The 21,511-nt window shown below is 41.5% G+C and overlaps 1 protein-coding gene across 4 annotated transcripts in view; it reads right to left on the reverse strand.

The window, feature by feature from the left end:
- AFG1L (AFG1 like ATPase) overlaps positions 1-21,511 on the reverse strand; it is a 192,854-nt gene that overhangs the window by 35,537 nt on the left and 135,806 nt on the right. For all 4 annotated transcript variants that reach the window (XM_077289596.1, XM_077289598.1, XM_077289597.1 and 1 more), the window contains exons 8-10: positions 7,207-7,289; positions 4,693-4,763; positions 4,336-4,436 (exon numbers count right to left, since the gene is read on the reverse strand). In XM_077289596.1, coding sequence (XP_077145711.1) covers positions 4,336-4,436; positions 4,693-4,763; positions 7,207-7,289 — 255 coding nt within the window. The remainder of the gene's footprint in view (positions 1-4,335; positions 4,437-4,692; positions 4,764-7,206; positions 7,290-21,511) is intronic.

The raw sequence follows: 21,511 nt of genomic DNA on the forward strand, positions 1-21,511 counted from the left end.
CACATCTTACTGTGTGTGATCACATCATGCTAAATATGTTACCATATAGTATAGCACAATGTACAATTAAGCCTCCATATCTCCATGAATAAGGGTTTTGGCTCAAAGGCTTCTTCAACGCAATTCTGTAATCATGGTAAAGAGAAAAAAAACCCTAAACTGTCCAACCAGCATAGTCAATCATGGTCATTAATTTAGTGCACTACATTCTGAGGCGTAAACTCCCTTGTCCTCTACGTTGGGTGGTGAAAGGAGTGGACAGGGAACAGAAGATGGGCAAATGATTCTTTAGCTTTCATTCAGTAGAACCATGGACAGAAAGGAGCAATGTGTCCTTGTTCTTTGCTTTCTAACTAATGCCCCCAACGTTGATGAATCCAACTCTTCCCAGCGATCACCGCTGGAGGACATACGTTCTTATGATGTTTGTTTTTCATCTTGTGGCAATTATCACATTCCACATTCTCCATGTTGGCAATTAAAAAGAAGTAGCTTAATCCTTAATGCATCTGCTTACATTAATTATGTCCCAATACATAAACAATTAAGACTTTCTGTATTCTATTACACTGCAGCGCACTCCAACCGTCTGAACTTTCTATGGCAGAAGAGAACACAGAAAATAGCGATCATCACAAACTGGGATTGGAACGATAAGTGTCTTTACACATTTACCTCTAGGGTTATGGAATATCATTGTAATGCCCTCGTATTAGCATCTGCAATAATTAGCAGTCACAGAAGCATAATTTACAGGCCTCTTTATCAATGATATTCAAATTCATGACTATATAGCAAGTATACATGAGAACACCAGCTAAAGTTTTTTCAATCACAAAACAAGTTGTTGGTAAATTATTCATATAACTATTCTTGATCTTATTTTCAGAGTATGATATATTGTATGTATCATTGATGTATTGTACCATGGGTTAAATTACAACTCTATTTTACAATTTAGTCATACTGCATGTACATATTTTATCAAAAGCTTGTTTTTAGGAATAAATATATCAGCTAGTAAAGGCCTCAAAGACATTTGATTAAAGGGAATCTGTCCTGTAGTAGATCCAGTCCAATCTCTGGACAGCGTGGTATAGAGAAGGAGAAGCTGTTGGAAAAGACTTGGTATAACCTTTATTTTATTAATTGAGATTCCTGGTGCTTGTATACACATGAGTCCGTTAGGCGGTCCTACTCTGTGATTGACAGATATCACTGCATGCTGTCATACAGGGAAGACTGCCAATCACTGAATAGGACTGCCCCCTGGACTCCGATACATACAAACAACAGGGAATTCAATCATAAAAAAATGCAAGTTTTACCGCAACTTTAACCCAGACTAATGCAAAATAATCTGATCAGCTCCTCCTGCTTAAAACCATCCTGCCTGCAGATCAGATTCCATTTTCAACATGTCATGTTTCCCTTAAAGTTGACTGAACAGGCCAATTTCAGCAGAATGCAGCCAGCCACATGATGGGAATGTGGACTTCCTAGCTCTTTGGTGATAAATGATGTCTAGAAAAAGAAGGATCTGACAATTTAAATGTAACCTCCCAATCCCTCTGTTGTCAGGGAAAATGAGCTGCTCCCAGGGGTGTCCAAACAGCGGCTTCCTTCAATGTCCCTATTGAAAACACATGACAAGCGACACATGACGTGTCAGGATTAGGCTTTAGGAAGACAGCTGTATCGTATGTATGAGAGGGCATTGGTAATGCTGCTACATTATAAATTTAGAGTCAACGCTGTGGTGATGCAAATTAGCAACCACTGTGACCATTTCACCCCTGAGGAAGCCACACGGTCAGCGGCGATATGCCTGGGGTGTCTCCTTCCTCATTGTATTGCTACACAGGTTCCGGCCTCCATATCATATTACGCTTTTCCACTCTTTTTTGGCGATGTGCATTGATGGTTGGGCTGTGCTGGTAATATTACATTTCTATTTGCGCTACTTATTTTTTCTACACGTTGTGACTTATGTCCATGTCTAGTTTACTTGCATAGCTGCCTTTTGATGTTTACACATACAATGCCTTGCGAAAGTATTCGGCTCCCTGGAACTTTTCAACCTTTTCCCACATATCATGCTTCAAACATAAAGATACCAAATGTACATTTTTGGTGAAGAATCAACAACAAGTGGAACACAATTGTGAAGTTGAACGAAATGTATTGGTTATTTTAAATTTTTGTGGAAATTCAAAAACTGAAAAGTGGGGCGTGCAATATTATTCGGCCACTTTAACTTAATACTTTGTTACGCCACCTTTTGCTGCGATTACAGCTGCAAGTCGCTTGGGGTATGTCTCTATCAGTTTTGTACATCGAGAGACTGAAATTCTTGCCCATTCTTCCTTGGCAAATCTCCGTCCCAGTTTCAAGTCTTTTGCAGACTCCAACAGGTTTTCTTCAAGAATGGCCTGTATTTGGCTCCATCCATCTTCCCATCAATTTTAACCATCTTCCATGTCCCTGCTGAAGAAAAGCAAGCCCAAACCATGATACTGCCACCACCATGCTTGACAGTGGGGATGGTGTGTTCACGGTGATGAGCTGTGTTGCCTTTACGCCAAACATATCGTTTGGCATTGTTGCCAAAAGTTCGATTTTGGTTTCATCTGACCACAGCACCTTCTTCCACATGTTTGGTGTATTTCCCAGGTGGCTTGTTGCAAACTTTAAATGACACTTTTTATGGATATCTTTGAGAAATGGCTTTCTTCTTGCCACTCTTCCATAAAGGCCAGATTTGTGCAGTGTATGACTGATTGTTGTCCTATGGACAGACTGTCCCACCTCAGCTGTAGATCTCTGCAGTTCATCCAGAGTGATCATGGGCCTCTTCGCTGCATGTCTGATCAGTCTTCTCCTTGTTTGAGATGAAAGTTTAGAGAGACGTCTTCATGATGCTCTCTGTGCTTCAAACAGAACCCTGAGACTATCACAGAGCAGGTGCATTTATACAGAGACTTGATTACACACAGGTGGATTATATTTATCATCATTAGGCATTTAGGACAACATTGGATCATTCAGAGATCCACTATGAACTTCTAGAGTGAGTTTGCTGCACTGAAACTAAAGGGGCCGAATAATATTGCACGCCCCACTTTTCAGTTTTTGAATTTCCACAAAAATTTTAAATAACCAATAAATTTGGTTCAGCTTCACAATTGTGTTCCACTTGTTGTTGATTCTTCACCAAAAACTTACATTTGGTATATTTATGTTTGAAGCATGATATCTGGGAAAAGGTTGAAAGGTTCCAGGGGGCCGAATACTTTTGCAAGGCACTGTATATCCTATTTTAGCCGGTATCCAGGGTACTATTATTTCTTAGACATTTGAGGCCTAGACATATGCTATATTATGGGCAAGTCTAGGTTCGCACAACAGCTTATTGGATAGTTTAGTTATTTTTATATTATGTGTTTTTGTCCTTTCATTAACAAATAAACACATATTTGTAGGTGATCCCTTTGCATTGGCAACTTCTTTGTCTTCCTTTTAGAATGCATAGTATGACCTACATTCAGAATTATAAAGCCTTGGTAGCTCTGACTTCTGGTTTGTTCAGTTTATATATAGAGCATGGCAGGTTGGCAGCTGATTAATAACAATAATATTAATAATAATACGCATAGCTTTATACCATAACAATGCAGATAATCTGTTAGGGGCACTTCTGTCTACACAATGTTGATTTCAAGGGTCAACTAATAGAATTATAAATACATCTCTGGACTACTATTACAATCTGTAACTCAGGATCAGTATTGTGTAAAGTGAAGAAAAAATAAAAGAACAAGCACATGGCCATATTACCACTTTGTGTTTATCTTGTACTAGTTTCCTATATAGGTACGTGGTCCCTAATTTAGTCTGTGTATGCCAAGGATTTCAAATAAAGGCATACAGAGGTTTCTTTCTGTATAAATGCTCCATCACGTGGAGTATTATGGAGTTGTTCTCCCTTAGCAGCACTGGAAAATATATCCAACATGCAGCACCACATGGCAGCACAAGGGCCTACAGGTGACCCCATGTTCTGTAGTAGTACCCCATGGGCATAACCCATATGGCATATTATTGCTCTTCTGTTACCCTGGTTTAATATAATGTGTGCATTGGTCAAGTGGATTTATGTATTTACTTAAATAATATAATTGTTGTCCCAAGATAATTATACAGAAGAGCGACTTATCTGGGTGTTACATGAAAACATGTTTTCGTTCAATGTTTATGAGACAAGTGGCTTGCTGATCACAAAAAACAACCAAAAAAAATGATATAGATGTATTAACTAGTTTCTGGGGCACTTACACGGTCACAGAGTTCCTCAAATGTGCAGTCAGCAATGGATCCACAGGCTTTGCTCAGCTTCAGCTCCCTGCCCTGCACTTTCAGAATCCTTGGTCTTGTTACTATGGAAACAGGAACAAAAGCTCAGTCTTGTCTGGATAATTACCCTAAAATTCATCCCTTACAGCTAGGAAATGCATAGCTTGATGAATAATAGCACATGATTCAACACATAAATTAGACAAAATGCTGATACAATGACTGCCACTTGAGTGTGGCATCAACCCATAGACAGCAATGGAACTTATTAATTGGTCAGTAGAGATTGGACATTGTGTTTTAAATGTGTTCTCTTTCAAGAGAAATTAACTTACGTACTATCATTTTGTTTCTGAGCCAGCTCATCAAACAACTTATCCATAACAGTCTCCACATCAGCTTCACTTGTGCTGGAAAGGGAAAAAAAAGAAGAAGAATAGCATGTTAGATTACTAACGCTCAAAGCCGGCAACTAACAGCTGCCTGCGACGGCTTAGCTTCTTGCCCATACACCTATGTATCTAGATTCAGGAGGATGTTGTGCTCGAAACACAAACATTACTTTTACAATACAAGACAAGATTGGGAATATTAACTTGGATGGAAATGATTTAGGCCTGTTTGCATATATCAAAGGCTCCACGGACGTCTAGTAATGAGGCCATGCCGGCACAACAAAGCTGGTAATGCTATGTGTACACAGAGAGAAAGGAGATTTCTAGCTTCGTCTTGCATATAAAGCCAAGGCAAACACTAAGAAATGACAAGAGTCATTACTCTGCTTACTGCAAGTATGGATATCTGTGGTACACAACATAAACGGGAAATCTATATATAGTAAGTATATCCAGAAACAAGAGAGTTTCCCAAGACAACTTAAAAATGGACCCCCTTCAGGTGTAAGTTCACGTCATCCCAGGACAAGTGCGCTTAGTACATTTTTTTCTATCCTGAGATGGAGAGAAGAACTTCACAACTCTGTGTCTTCTGTGTCTGGAATACTGTGATATACAGAGAGGTTGATCTCAGCACTGGGAGAGGATGGAGACACCTTTCGGCAAAGGCTACACTAGTACTGCAGCCCCTTCATTGATACTAGTGGTTGAGTTATTTGAGATTGGACCCCCACTGATGTTAAAATGATTTCATCAGTAGACAATGTCTACTAGACATAGGCAAAAAGGAAAATAAATAATGGAACGCCCATAGGGCGAGTAGGTACTGGAAACAAAGGAGATCCACATAAAGTGCTCATCTTGAGAGGTTGTGCCAAGTGAGGACAACTCCACTAATAGTTAAGACATGAAACAGCCTCTGTCTTACATGGGACAAAGTCTTGTGGTAATAATAATGTATCCAAGTCTTTGTTGGGTAATTCCCAACTAAACCCCAAAACCGACTTGGCGCAAGGTGATTAAAAACTTATTTACCAAGATGTCACTACACAACAAGTTTCTGGCCTCAAGGGCCCCTTTCTCAAGTGGCGGAGATCTCTGATCTCTTAAGCATCTTACACCAGGTCTTTTTTGGGGTTTAGTTAGGAATCACCCAGCAAACGCTTCGATACATTAAAATGATTTTGTATCCTAGTGCTGAATCAGTATTTTATAGTATAAAAGAATAAAGTAACCCTTACATTTGTCAAGGCTTTGAGCTAGTCTGAAAATATGAGAAATAAAAAGATTGTATTGGATTAGAAAAGCCTGGATGAAATATGTGGATCTTTTATTGAAAACATAATGCAAAAATGAAAAGAAAAAAAAGTGGTCATAATAAATAAGTGAAATATATCATTATTGTAGTCAACTAATTAAAAGCTGAAACTATCATAAGATATTCAGGTATTCAATAACTATTCAGCTATTCCCTAATTTGTACTGCTATCCTCTTAATATGAGGTAGGGGACAAGTCAACTTTTAATTGACTATTCAAGGATGTGTAGTAGTATTCTTTTAGCTTCATAGCTGTCTGCGCTACCTGGTGTCTTCAAACTAGGAGTTTTCAAGAGAACGTGTGGGCCCAAACAACTCCAGTTGGTCACTAATTAAAGGTAGGAGCACATTAAGGGTTAAAATTAAAAAAAATAGGGACAAAGTCAGCTCACCCACATGACAGATAAACGAAGAATGAGGATTGTAGCCTCAGGATCTTCCTTAAACGTTTTTAATGAAGATCCTGACGCAGGAGTCCTTGTTCTTCATATTAAGGGTTGTCGATCTTGGGGACTTTATTTTTTACTTATAGTGTATGTACTTGGGGCTAAAAATAATTTTTAACCCTACAGACATGCCTTCAAGTTTAAAAATAAATAAATAAATTAAAAATATCCCCAATGGTGGACAACCCCTTTAGTAGATTTTGGTGATTTAACACTGTTCTCTAGTTAATTACATTTGACTGGAGAATCTTTTTAAAAAGGGATTAGGACAATATGCATGATTGGTAGCGGCAGTGACGGACAGCTTCATTGTGGAATATCCTTCTAGTTTAACCAATTCACTGTAAATGGCAAAGCAGCTGACATACAGGCTGACACTGGTTTTCTTCAAGATCCATTTACTATGATTGACACCTACTGAATAATCAATTACAAAAATTATTATGACCTTTCATTTCCACTTACATTATGTCAAATATCCATTATGAGAAAATATGACATCTGGAAGGGGTTCTATACTTGTTATTCTTACTAATGATCGTCTAACACAGAAAGCGTAGAGCTCAGACTCTGTACTATGCTCGCTGACTCTGAAGTTAGAAAGTAGTGCATCCTATAGTCCTAAAGCACCAATAGAACTGTTGTAACACGGTGAATAATGTAAACATAAAGGAAGAAAGAAATTAGAACTCACAGGAAATAGATGTTACCAGCAGCAGCAAGAACTCGCTTCCTGTAGTCTATGCCAGAGTCCAGCTGAATTGTATTGCAGTATTCCTTAAAGAAGAAGTAATATACTGTTACGCCTGTACACACTGAATGTCCACAGAAAGTTTAAAATGCAAAGTAACCTAATGAGGTTGAAAATAAAGACAAATTCATGTAGTTTTAACTTTTCTCTGCCACTGTTGATCCAGAATACATCACTGAATCACCATGAGGCAGACACCAATTTTGCTCATTTTTAAAAAGTACAACTAAGTCAATCATATAAATATTTGTATCAACAACCCATCTCAAGTGATCTAGTACTCATAACATATCATTACACTCAAGAAAGACATCCGGGTCTCTTTCAAATTCCTTCAATCTAAATCCTGCAATGAAGTAACCATCACAACATTGGTATGCAGGAGACTTTGACAATCTCACTGCTTTTAGAGTAAAGAATCCGTGTCTATGAGGCATTTTAGAAATAATAACAAACATTTATTTTGTGTTGGAAATGTTTAAGTGCTACGAATTTTGGTTTCATAATTATTTTTATTGCAATTTCCATGTCATAAGATGAAGCTATTGTTTAAAGACACAACATGAGAATAGCACATGGATATATAAAACTTTACCTTTAATGGGTATATATATGTAAAAAATGTATATCAAAATAGAATCACATGAGAACGAGTAAGAAAAAGGGGGGGGGGGGAACCCCTGTGCAAAAGAGGACCCTATACCAACACAGAAATGGGGGGGGGGGGGGGGAGGAAAAAGTAGATAAAATGCTGACAGTGGAAATGGGTCACCAATTGTTCTCTTGCGATTCTATTTTGATGTACCTTTTTTACATATATATATACCCATTAAAGGTTACGTTTTATATATCCATTTACTATTCTCATTTGGACTTTTGCTGGATAAATTACCCTGCTTAGGCTTCTTTCACATTTCCGTCGGTACGGGGCCGTCACAAACAGTCGGCCCGACGTACCGACGGATGTTGTGCACAATACAACGCATCCGCTGCCCATTGTGAGTTCCGGGGAGGAGGGGGCGGAGTTCCGGCCGCGCATGCGCGGTCGGAACTGGCGGATTCGACGGACGAAAAAACGTTACATTGAACGTTTTTTCGTCTCGACAGACCGCAAAAACACGACGACGGAAGCGACGTGTATCCATCCGTCGCAATCCGTTGTTAGTTCAAGTCAATGGCAAAAAAAAACGGATCATGCGGGCACATTTGCAGGATCCATTTTTTTGCCATAACCAACAAAAAACAAATATGTACTGATAACCTATCAAGCAATAGTGCACATTCTTTATTAGGCAATTACAGACACCCCCTTGGGAAGCTAAGATCCGGAGGACACAGTTAGATGTACATTTCCCTTACAGATGAATGGCTCAACTTGACCAGATCAAGAAGAGTGGCTGAATCTAGCAGTGGATTTCCTTTATGACATCCATATATCCTAGCAGGGCATTTAAACTGGTGTCGTTCAAATGGGTTAAACCCCTTTTACATAAGCGTCACCAGAGCCAGTGATATTGAGGAGGGTGGATGTGGGGAAGATCAGGACCCAGAAGTACGTAGCTGGGTAACAGTTTGAAGAAGGGGTAGAGGAAAAAGTGCCAGGGAGCTCAGTCCAGATCTGGCACAACCTAGTAAATAGGTCTGTTTGGCTGATATTATTAATGCAGGGTCAGGACTGGGATCACTACCGCAGGACGTTACTCCTAGTAAACAGGAAAATTACTGCTGTATTAAAGAAGGAAATAGGAGTGCAGCAAAGGCCAGACAGATGTTGATGGCAGGGGACTTTATAATTAGGAGGACAGACAGGGTCATCTGCTGCAGAGACCGTGAATGCCGAATAGTGTGTGGTCTGCCGGGTGCTTGGGTTCGGCATATTACGGATCGAGAGGCGAAGGTTGTTTTCCGAAACGCACGTTGGGGCGGAGGCGTGTTCCAGGAGAGTCTCCCTACACTGCGGTGGGTAAACGCTGACAACTGCTTCATTATTTTATCACTCTTGCTATGATTATTATTACTATTAAAACGGCTTTAATCAATGGTAGCGGCTGCTACGCACGGTCCCCACTGTGGGGATGATGCAGTGTCTTTGTGAACCCCATACTTATAGGGACCAATGTCTAACTATTAGGTTTTTATGATCTCATTGTTCCATATTCATGGTCCCTCTAATCAGTGTAATAATATGTGCAACAGTTATTGTTCTGCTTAGGATTATATATTTATACGTTGACCTCCTGTCACATGGCCCCTGCCATTGTTTCTACAGCACTGTTTTAGATATCGATCTGTGTATTATCTCTGTGCACCTGTTGTCATTTTTTAAACAATAAAGTAAAGATGTTTTATATCCTATATTCAGACCAAATATCATGCTTTTCGTGGGTATATGCATATTATGGATCGGATAGACAGATTGCTGGGTGGGACTGATGAAAAATGGGCAGACAGATGAAGGAGCTTGTAAACTAAGATCTGGGGGGAAGGAATGGTAGTTGTCCTAATAAGAGGATAGATAGAGTAGACAGAGAAAGTGAGACAGGGGGTTAATGAGGATTTAGGAGGGAACTGGGATATGCAAGGAAAGTAGGGAAGTGAGTAGAAGTAGTTGTGCTAACAGTATGAAATGTCTGCTGGCAAATGCAAGAAGTCTTACAAACAAAATTCATGAATTGGAGACATTCATGTCGGTCACAGAATATGATGTTGTGGGCATTAAGGAAACCTGGCAACGACTGGGTGACAAATGTAGAGGGCTACAATACATTTAGAAAGGACAAGAAAAACAAAAAGGTTGGAGGTGTGTGTATTTAGCCTTACAGTTTGTGTGTGGAAGAATTTGCAGAAAAAAGCCTTTATGTACAAAGGCCACCTCTATGGAATGTACGGCTTATTGTGGTCATATGAACAGATTCTTCAGTCTGTGCTGGCGAACTCTGCAGCTCTTTCAGGGTTAACTTTGGTCTGTGTGCTGCCTCTCTGATTACTGACCTCCTTGCCCGGACTGAAAGTTTTTGTGGGCGGCCCTCTCTTGGCAGGCTTGTTGTGGTACAATGTTCTTTCCATTAGATGATAATGGATTTGATGGTGCTCCAGAGGATCATCAGAGATACAACCCTGACTTATACTGCTAAACAACTTTGTCCCTGACTTTTTTGGAGATCTCCTTGGTCTTTATGGTGTTGTTTGGTTAGTGTTGCCTTTTGCTTAATGGTGTTACAGCCTCCTGGTCTTTCAGAAAAGATGTGTATATACTGACATACCATTGCACAGAAGTGGACTTCCTTTCACTAAAGCGATTTATCAAGGTAATTGTTTGCACCAGAAATTTGTTGGCGTTTCATGGCATGAAGTGCACATAATACATCACCCAGCTTTGCACACAGACTTCCCTCTGCTCTTTGCTTTCATATGGTATGTTCATCCAGCTCTCCTACATGAAGTGCACATAATACATCACCCAGCTTTGCACACAGACTTCCCTCTGCTCTTTGCTTTCATATGGTATGCCTTTCAGCTAACCCCCGCTTGCCCTGTGTTATTTATGACATTGTTTACTTAGGCCTGATTGTATGCATCTGGTCCACCCTTAATTCTCTGACCAAGATGAGCAGAGACCACTCCTCTCTGCTCCACACCTGAACGCACTTAGTTTTCCATATATTGCATAGCACAAGTCTGCTAGACTTCAGTCTGCAGTGTGATTTCTAGAAGTGTGTTCTAAAAGTGTGGATTACATTAGAATTAAAACCTGAATTGAACCTGAAGGGAACTGAAGGTAACTGGCCAGTCACTGCAAACAATGTTTCTGTTTGTTGTCACTTTTACCCCTATAATCTTTCACTTTCTGCTACCTCCCCCAATCCCCACACCAAGAAAGGAACTGTTCATCTCCTCTTCAATCCTCCCCATCCATCTCACCTCCTCCTCAGAACTGTTCCTTAACATACAATCCTCTGTCTCAAAACACAGGCAGCCCCCTCATGCCCTCTCCTGCTCCCACCTGCTAACACTATCCCTGCTCCTTCTCACTGCTGGTGATATCTCTCCAAATCCTGGTCCTCCTCACCACATTCCCAGTCATTTCTACCTCCCATCCATGCTCCATCACAAACTTCCGTAACCTCTCTAACCTTATACCCATTCGCCCAGCCCCCGCTTCCCCAGTCCCACTAACAGGAGCTCTGTGGAACGCTCGCTCTGTCTGTAACAAGCTTTCCTACATCCATGATCTCTTTGTTACTACCAAACTTTCCTTCCTCGCCATCACCGAAACCTGGCTCACCCCTTCTGACACAGCCTCTCCTGCTGCACTCTCTTACGGTGGCTTCCACCTTTCTCACACACCCCGCCCTAGCAGCAAGCATGGCGGAGGAGTTGGTTTTCTCCTGTCAGATAACTGCTCCTTCACCCCAATCCCACTGCCACCCTCTGTTACCCTCCCTTCCTTTGAGGTGCACTCTGTGCGCATCTACTCCCCCTCCAACCTCCAACTGGCTGTCATTTACCGCCCCCCAGGGCCAGCCACCATCTTCTTTGACCACTTCACCACCTGGCTACTTCATTTCCTTTCTGCAGACATCCCCACTATCATCATGGGCGATTTCAACATCTCCATTGACACTTCCCTCTCAGCTGCCACTAAACTTCTATCTCTCTCTTCCTCCTTCGGCCTCACTCAATGGTCTTCTGCAGCCACTCACAAAGATGGTCACACACTGGACCTCATCTTCACCCGCCTCTGCTCCCTATCTAACATCTCTAACTCACCTCTTCCTCTCTCTGACCACAACCTTCTCACATTCTCATCTCTCTCCACTCCATGTCTAGAGTCCCCACCCCACAAACTTTCACACCCTCGCAGAAATCTTAAACATCTTGACCTACATTCATTCTCTGAATCCCTCCTACCTCTCACTGACATAAGTTCCATACACAATGTGGATGACGCTGCCGCTCTATATAACACCACAATAGCTGTAGCTTTGGAATCTGCTGCCCCACTTACACATACCAAAGCTCGCAAAATCAACAGACAGCCCTGGCACACCAGCCTGACCAAGGAACTGAGGCGAGCTTCCAGGGCTGCTGAGCGCAGATGGAAAAGATCCCACTCCAACGACCACTTAATCGCATTCAAACAGTCCCTCACTACTTTCAAGACCGCACTCGCCACAGCTAAACAAACCTACTTCTCATCTCTCATATCCTCCCTGTCTCACAACCCTAAACAGTTATTCAACACCTTCAATTCTCTCCTCCGTCCCCCAGCACCTCCTCTCTCCCCACTTATCTCTGCTGAAGACTTTGCCTCATTCTTCAAGCAGAAGATTGATAACATCAGAGACAGTTTTGGTCAACAAGCCCCAGAGCCCTTCCTCCCAACTTCCCTACCCTCCACCTCCAAAACCAACTACTCCACCATTACAGAAGATCAACTCGCCACTCTACTCTCAAGATCGCATCTCACCACCTGTGCACTTGACCCGCTCCCATCCCACCTCATCCCAAACCTCACCACAATCTTCATCCCAACCCTAACCCATCTCTTCAACCTATCACTAACAACTGGTGTTTTCCCCTCAAGCTTTAAACATGCCTCCATCACACCTATCCTCAAAAAGCCCTCTCTTGACCCATCCTCTGTATCTAGCTATCGCCCTATATCACTTCTCCCCTATGCCTCAAAACTACTGGAACAACACGTCTACCTTGAACTGTCCTCCCATCTCTCTTCTTGCTCCCTCTTTGACCGCTTACAATCTGGCTTCCGGTCACACCATTCCACTGAAACTGCCCTAACTAAGGTCACCAATGACCTCTTAACCGCCAAGAGCAAGCGACACTACTCTGTCCTCCTCCTCCTCGACCTGTCGGCTGCCTTTGACACAGTGGACCATTCCCTATTATTACAGACCCTCTCATCCCTTGGCATCACAGACTTGGCCCTATCCTGGATCTCATCATACCTAACAGACCGGACATTCAGCGTCTCCCACTCACACACCACCTCCTCACCTCGCCCCCTATCTGTCGGAGTCCCACAAGGTTCAGTCCTTGGGCCCCTGCTCTTCTCCATTTACACCTTTGGCCTGGGACAGCTCATAGAATCTCATGGCTTTCAGTATCACCTCTATGCTGATGACACACAGATCTACATCTCTGGACCAGATATCACCTCCCTACTAACCAGAATCCCTCAATGTCTGTCCACTATTTCATCCTTCTTCTCCGCTAGATTTCTGAAACTTAACATGGACAAAACAGAATTCATCATCTTTCCCCCATCTCACGTGACCCCCCCAACGAACCTATCCATTACAGTAAATGGCTGCCCACTCTCCCCAGTCCCACAAGCTCGCTGCCTCGGGGTAATCCTTGACGCTGATCTCTCCTTCAAACCACATATCCAAGCCCTTTCCACTTCCTGCCGACTTCAACTCAAAAATATTGCACGAATCCGTTCATTCCTCAACCAAGAATCTGCAAAAACCCTAGTCCATGCCCTCATCATCTCTCGCCTTGACTACTGCAACCTTCTGCTCTGTGGCCTCCCCTCAAACACTCTCGCACCCCTCCAATCTATTCTAAACTCTGCTGCCCGACTAATCCACCTGTCCCCCCGCTATTCTCCGGCCTCTCCCCTCTGTCAATCCCTTCACTGGCTCCCCATTGCCCAGAGACTCTAGTACAAAACCCTAACCATGACGTACAAAGCCATCCACAACCTGTCTCCTCCTTACATCTGCGACCTCATCTCCCGGTACTTTCCTACACGCAACCTCCGATCGTCACAAGATCTCCTTCTCTACTCCCCTCTTATCTCCTCTTCCCACAATCGCATACAAGATTTCTCTCGCGTATCACCCCTACTCTGGAACCCTCTACCACAACACATCAGACTCTCGCCCACCATCGAAACCTTCAAAAAGAATCTGAAGACCCACCTCTTCCGACAAGCCTACAACCTGCAGTAACCACCGATCGACCAAACCGCTGCATGACCAGCTCTACCCTCACCTACTGTATTCTCACCCATCCCTTGTAGATTGTGAGCCTTCGCGGGCAGGGTCCTCTCTCCTACTGTACCAGTTATGACTTGTATTGTTCAAGATTATTGTACTTGTTATTATGTATACCCCTCCTCACTTGTAAAGCGCCATGGAATAAATGGCGCTATAACAATAAATAATAATAATAATAATAATAATATGTATACAAAAGCCAATTTTAGTTATTAGATCCCATAAATTTAATTTATGCCTATATGTTTCGCACTTCACTAAATTAGACTATTTAGTGCTTATGCATCACACAAATCGAAATACAAAAATATTTAAACACAGGTTATTTAAGGATATAGTACTAGAATCCTGTAGAAAGATTATACCCTCTGGTAAGAACATGTCCAGGAATAAAAAATAAATCATTATGGATAAATAAGACACTACAAAGTTTAATAAAGTAAAAAAAAAGGGCATTCAAAATCTTGAAGACCGAGAATACAGAAATAGCATTTCCGGAGTATAAAGTTTGCTACTGAAACACAAATCACCAGGCACATTAAAATACATCCTAAAAAAAATATAAATACATCAATGCCAAAAAGAAAAAAAAAGGATGGCATCGGCCCTTTAAAAGATGATAACAAGAATCATAGGAGGACAAAGAAAAGGATGAGATATTAAACAGGCACTTTTCATCTGTGTTCACCAATGAACTGACTGTTCCAGGGATCATGCAACAAGGCCAAAATCAAAGTAATTATTTATATTTAGGTCTTTTTGACCACATTTATTGGCTATTACTTACAATTAACTACATCCTTCATGTATATCTCCTGTGTTTGGCTCTGTTTCTTTCTTGGCACGTTATACGCTGAATATTGAATTTACTAGTTTACTTATGGCACAAGCACTTTATATTGCCCCATAGGATCTATACATTTATACATGTTGTTACATACCTCCTTTTTGTATATTGAATATTTCTTTATGACAGCCCCTTCTGAGTGATATTTTTTGCCCTTCCCGGTTCCCTCCTCTATTTATTTACGTATCCCATAAATGGTAACTCTGCTCGGACGTAGCACTTTGGTGTTGCTGCCCTTCTAATTATTAGTCTTTTACTTGCATTTATTCTCTGTTTTTATGAATTTACAATAATAAAATCATTAATAATTTATTAAGCGATTTGTTTAACCGGGCTTCTTATTTGGGTTTCCACTTTATAAATTACTTGTGAGGCCACATCTAGAATATGGGATCCAGCTTTGGGCTCCACATTTTAAGAAGGATATTTAGAAGTTAGAGTCAGTTCAAAGGTGGGTGACTAGATTATTACAAAGGATGGAATGCCGGTCATATAATGAGAGCTTGGAAAAGTTGGACTTGTTTAGCTTAGGAAAAAAAGACGACTCAGAGGAGATCTCATTCATATGCATAAATTATGTGTGGTCAGTGCAAAGGACTGGCATACAACTTATTCCTTCGAAAGGCCATACTAAGGATCAGGAGGCACGGGTGGAAGAAAGGCATTCCAGAAGCTAAATAGGAACGGGTTCTTTACAGTTACAGTAGTCAGAATGTGGAATGTGTTGTGAACTCCGTTTTCAGGCTCCCTCTTGTGGTCACAGATGGTATTGTGTGACTTTGGTTTTTTGGCTCCCCCTGGTGGTTTGGTTTATTATCCTGCGGGTCTGCTGGATCAGCTGCCTCGTTATTCACCAGGGAGGCTCCTATTTAGCTCTGCTTCATTTCCACTTGTTGCCGGCTGTCAATGTATTCAGTGCTATTCTGATTACTCCTGATTATCTCGTTTTCTGCCTCTTCAGGATAAGCTAAGTTCTGTTTGAATATTTTTTGCTCATCTGCCTGCAATATGATTTCTGTGTATGATGAGTCTAGTCCAGCTTGCTAACATGTGATTTCTTTTTGCTGGTAAGCTCTGGGGTACGGAGTTGCTTCCCCCGCACCGTTAGTTGGTGCGGGGCTCGAGCAATCTCTGCGTGGATATTTTGAATAGGGTTTTTTATTGACCGCACAGTTTCCTTCCTATTTTCTGCTATCTAGTATTAGCGGGCCTCATTTGCTAAATCTGATTTCATCTCTGCGTTTGTGCTTTCCCCTTAACTCACCGTTAATATTTGTGGGGGGCTATTCTATATCTTTGGGGTCTTCCACTGAGGCAAGTGAGGACTTACTTTCCCTCCAGGAATAGTCAGTTTCTCAGGCCGTGACGAGACGTCTAGGATTTTTAGGTAACGTTCCACGGCTGCCTATAGTTGTTTGCGGATAGGATCAGGTTGCGGTCAATCTAGTTACCACTTCCCCAGAGCTAGTAGTCTGTTCAGTTACTTAGCTAGTCCGACCTGCGATCCTTGCCACTAGGATCATAACAGGAATGCCCGACCACAGGAGGTAGTAATGTGAGACACTATAACAGCTTCTAAAAAAGGACTGGTTGATTTCCTCAGTACACATAACATTGTGGGTTATAATTTAGTGACAAAATGTATAACTGGTGGAGAAAAGTTGAACTTGATGGACCTAGGTCTTTTTTCAACCTATATAACTATGTCTAGCGACATGTTCGATTAGAATCTTCAGTTGTGGCTTATTAGTTCATAATGCTAAAACTGTCACACAAGCAGATGAACAATGTAAGAATTTGCCCAAAAAAGCAAATATTTCTCTAAAAGATGATTAACGATCAGGTAAAGACATTAGATTGGTGGAGTGGGTCTATCAATATGATAGAATGGCTGTAGGATATTAGAAACTTTGGGAATTGATTTTCCCTTTTCATTGGTAGAGGATATACTAAATAAATTAGCTGGTTACCCTTAATTAGCTTTGATACCATAGTCAGCAAGCATGGTAAATATGTGGTGTCATCAACAAGTGAATTGGAAGAAGTTAGCTTCTGGGGACATAGTCCAAGTTAGAGTAAATTTATTCCATGTACACAAAATATATCAAGACAATTGTAGTAACAATCTACTCTAACACTCTACAACAGTCTAGCTGTAGTAACAGCACAGAAATTAAGTGTTTAGTAAAGCTCACCACATATTTTAAATCAACCCAGTGATCTTACGTTTGCTTTGTATGTACAGCACATGTATCAGATATACTGATATATGCAACTAATCTCAAAGTGGTCCAAAAGATACAGAAATGTTTGACATTTATCACTGATGCTACCCTGCCAATTTAAAACTCCATATTCAATAAATAATGTCAATGAATCAATGCAAGAATTGCTCATGACCTCAAGGGTAATTAGCAATCATTCAAAAGCAACCAGACTCAAAATGATATGTACTTTATTTGTCAGCTCTTGTCTTGATCAGCAAATTAATAAACCACCGCTCTTCTCCGAGACAGTTTTATGAATCAATGGTAATTACATTCTGACATGAAGAGAATAGTAAGGCACAACTTGGTATCACTTCATCAACCTTTCTAACCTTCATGCAAGTATTAGCTGTAAATAGCTTTCAAAGAATTCCCAATAGAAATGCAAGGTTTTCTTATGCTGATCTAGGTCGTACTACAAGGTGTCTGAATGCGACCCATATCTAAAGCACAATCATCCATAATTAGCCCATTTACTGTAATGTTCTAACGCTGTCAAACATTTCTCATGCCCAATTTGCGAACAAACGCTACTTAATTTCACTAGAAATATATCAACAGAAGGGTCAGCCAGTAATATAAGTTCTTTACTTTGTTGCGATATTTATATCTCTGGCTCATAACATACAACAATTCATACACCTAACAATATATTGCAATGCAATCACCAAACGGTTATACTAGGACATTAATGAGATATCTCAGGGTCATCAGTTACTTCTGCTGTAAACAAGAAGGGCTCTTTAGTGACTAATAATCTGGGTTGTTCCAAGGTAACAAGTATTGTAACCTTTCCGTATTATCAACAAGCCCCAAGCATCTACTGATATCAGTTATTACCATCACTTCGTCTTCATTAATTGTAATACCATGAAAACGACAATAAAAGAACTGGGAAAAAATAAAGACATAAAATAACATAATTCTGCAAAAATTGGTACTGGAGGAAGCTCCACAATTAAGTCAAAGTACAAATAAGAATATAAAATCATGCCATTCGATTTGTATAGAAAAGTCCAATCACTAAAAGCAAACTGCCCCGAGAAAGGAGGATGTAAGGGATCCTACTGTGTGACCAGATCTGTTTCGTCATTATAGTTATTTAAGGTATTATGCAGCTGCTATTATACTTGATCCAGTGATCCTTCCTAGACTAGATTACTAGAGCTGATTGGGTAATCTTTGTGTCTGCAGTAAAATAGTGTTTAACTGTGATTTTCTCATGTAGTTTTGCAAAGCCTATAATATGTGTTCACTATGGGAAATTAAAGGGAGTATGCCGGCACAAAATGACTGTTCAAACTAAGCCCAGGTGCTCGGCGCACACTTGTTGTGACCAAGCAGTTCAGTGCACCATCCTACCTACTTGTATTCCATTTAAGGCCTTCTCTGGCTCTGGTAGAGTAAGAGGTGTCAATCAAGGAAAAGAAGGAAGAGATAGATGAAAAACAAGTAGGTGGAAGGAGAACTGAACAGCTCGGCCATGGCAAAGGTTCACAAAGTGTCTGTGCTGGGTTTGAACAGCCATTTTATATTAGACTCTCTATCAGCAATAAAGGGTTATTCTCAAGTTGTCTGTTGAGCAGTAGACCGTTTTCCAGTCTCTTTCACTTTCCGATTTCCTAGAAAGGCAGGCTCTCTTTGAGTGATAGTTCAGGTGGGCAGTAGAGCTGTAGGATTAGTGAAACTATAAAGCTCACCTAAAGTTCTGCAGCAACACATTCAGATATCAGAGGCTTGTTCTGGGGTCTACACTGTAACCATTATATTTACAAGTAGAAATAACAGGGCATTTGGACAAGCACATAGCTTGGGAAAGTGAGAGCCGTGCTCAAGAGAACTGCTGTTAGCAGCTGATGGTGGGGGCCAGTGATTTTGCAATATTTGTAACAGCTAGTGATGAGGGAGTATACTCGTTGCTTGGGTTTTCCTGGGCATGCTCGGGTGGTCTCTGAGTATTTGTGACTGCTCGGAGATTTAGTTTTCGTTGCCTCAGCTGCATGATTTACAGCTGATAGACAGCTTGAATACATGTGGGGATTCCCTAGCAACCAGGCAACCCACACATGTACTCAGGCTGGCTAGCAGCCGTAAATCATGCAGCTGCGTCGACAAAAACGAAATCACCGAGCACTCACAAATACTCGGAGACCACCCGAGCAACGAGTATACTCGCTCATCACTAATAACAGCAGCTTGTCAAGAGACAGAAGGGAAATCGAGGGAGATGAGCAGCTAACTGCTGTAAACTTATTTGGAATGCTGTAATTAATTGGCTAGAGATGAATGGCTTTGATATTAGGAGTAGAGGTGAGCAATAGCTCTTACCGAATACGCTGCAGAGGGAACCCGGCTTCTTGGATAGCTCCATCTGATCAGCTGTTTGGATCCACAGCTGCATGTGTAGCGGCTGTGTGACAGTCACGACACATGTATAGAGAGACTGTTTGTTGGGCTCCTGATGCAGGTGTCATGACTGTCACACAGCCGCGACACATGCAGCTGTGGAGTCGAACAGCTGATCAGCCGGAGCAATCCAGGAAGCCGGGTTCCCTCTGCAGCTTACTCGGTAAGCGCTATAGCTTGCCGAATAAGCCCTGACCCAATCAAATTCGCTCATCTCTAATTAGGAGTTCACATTCTCTGCCACGGTCTGGCAGGCTCTAGTAGCTGAGTTCCATGGAAGCCAGCTATATACTATGTGAGTATGTGAAGACTGATAACCGATAGATAAAAGCAAGTTACTGCAATCTTGCTTTTTTCATTTTATCTCACTAAAGCAATTTAATAACTTGAGAACACCCCTTCAATGAATTGTTAACATACATTTTTGAAAACATCCTTTATGTGCTGAATTTTAATGGAGATGTATAAATATACTAGATGGTGGCCCGATTCTAATGCATTGGGTATTCTACAATATGAATGTAGTTTATTTATGAAGATTTAAGAATAATGCAATGAATACACAGGATTCGGCCGTCCGGGCGCGACCAATCAGCAAAGCGTGGTTCAAATCAAGCGCCAATTGGCGGCCGGACTGCGCCTGTCGCTGATTGGTTGCGCCCGGCCAGGTGCGACCAATCAGTGAAGCCAGGGCCAGGTCCGGGTTTTTGAGGGCCCCGGGCGAAAGAGTCTCAGTGGGCCCACCTTTAACACATACCACAATTCATGATGCACAGATACAGCAGAGAAATATAGCACATCCACGTAGCATATAGCACAGCCACGTAGCATATAACACAGCCCACGTAGTATATAACACAGCCCACGTAGTATATAACAGCCCACGTAGTATATAACAGCCCACGTAGCATATAGCACAGCCACGTAGTATATTGCACAGCCCACGCAGCATATAACACAGCCATGTAATATATAACACCGCCACGTAGTATATTGCACAGCCCACATAGTATATAGCACAGCCACGTAGTATGTAACACAGCCACGTAGTATATAGCACAGCCACATAGCATATAACACAGCCCAAGTAGTATACAGCACAACCACTTAGTATATAGCACAGCCCACGTAGTATATAACACAGCCCACGTAGTATATAACACAGCCCACGTAGTATATAACAGCCCACGTAGTATATAACACAGCCCACTCAGTATATAGCACAGACCACGCAGTATATAGCACAGACCACACAGTATATAGCACAGACCACGCAGTATATAGCACAGACCACACAGTATATAACACAGCTCACGCAGTATATAGTATATAGCACAGCCCATGCAGTATAACACAGCCCACGCAGTATATAACACAGCCCACGTAGTATATAACACAGCCCACGTAGTATATAACACAGCCCACGTAGTATATAACACAGCCCACGTAGTATATAACACAGCCCACGTAGTATATAACAGCCCACGTAGTATATAACACAGCCCACGTAGTATATAACACAGCCCACGTAGTATATAACAGCCCACGTAGTATATAACACAGCCCACGTAGTATATAACACAGCCCACGTAGTATAGCACAGCCCACGTAGTATATAGCACAGCCCACGTAGTATTTGGCACAGCCCACGCAGTATATAGCACAGCCCACGTAGTATATAGCACAGCCCACGTAGTATATAA

This window comes from Ranitomeya variabilis, chromosome 2 (assembly GCF_051348905.1).
Source record: "Ranitomeya variabilis isolate aRanVar5 chromosome 2, aRanVar5.hap1, whole genome shotgun sequence".
Classification (NCBI taxonomy): Eukaryota; Metazoa; Chordata; class Amphibia; order Anura; family Dendrobatidae; genus Ranitomeya; species Ranitomeya variabilis.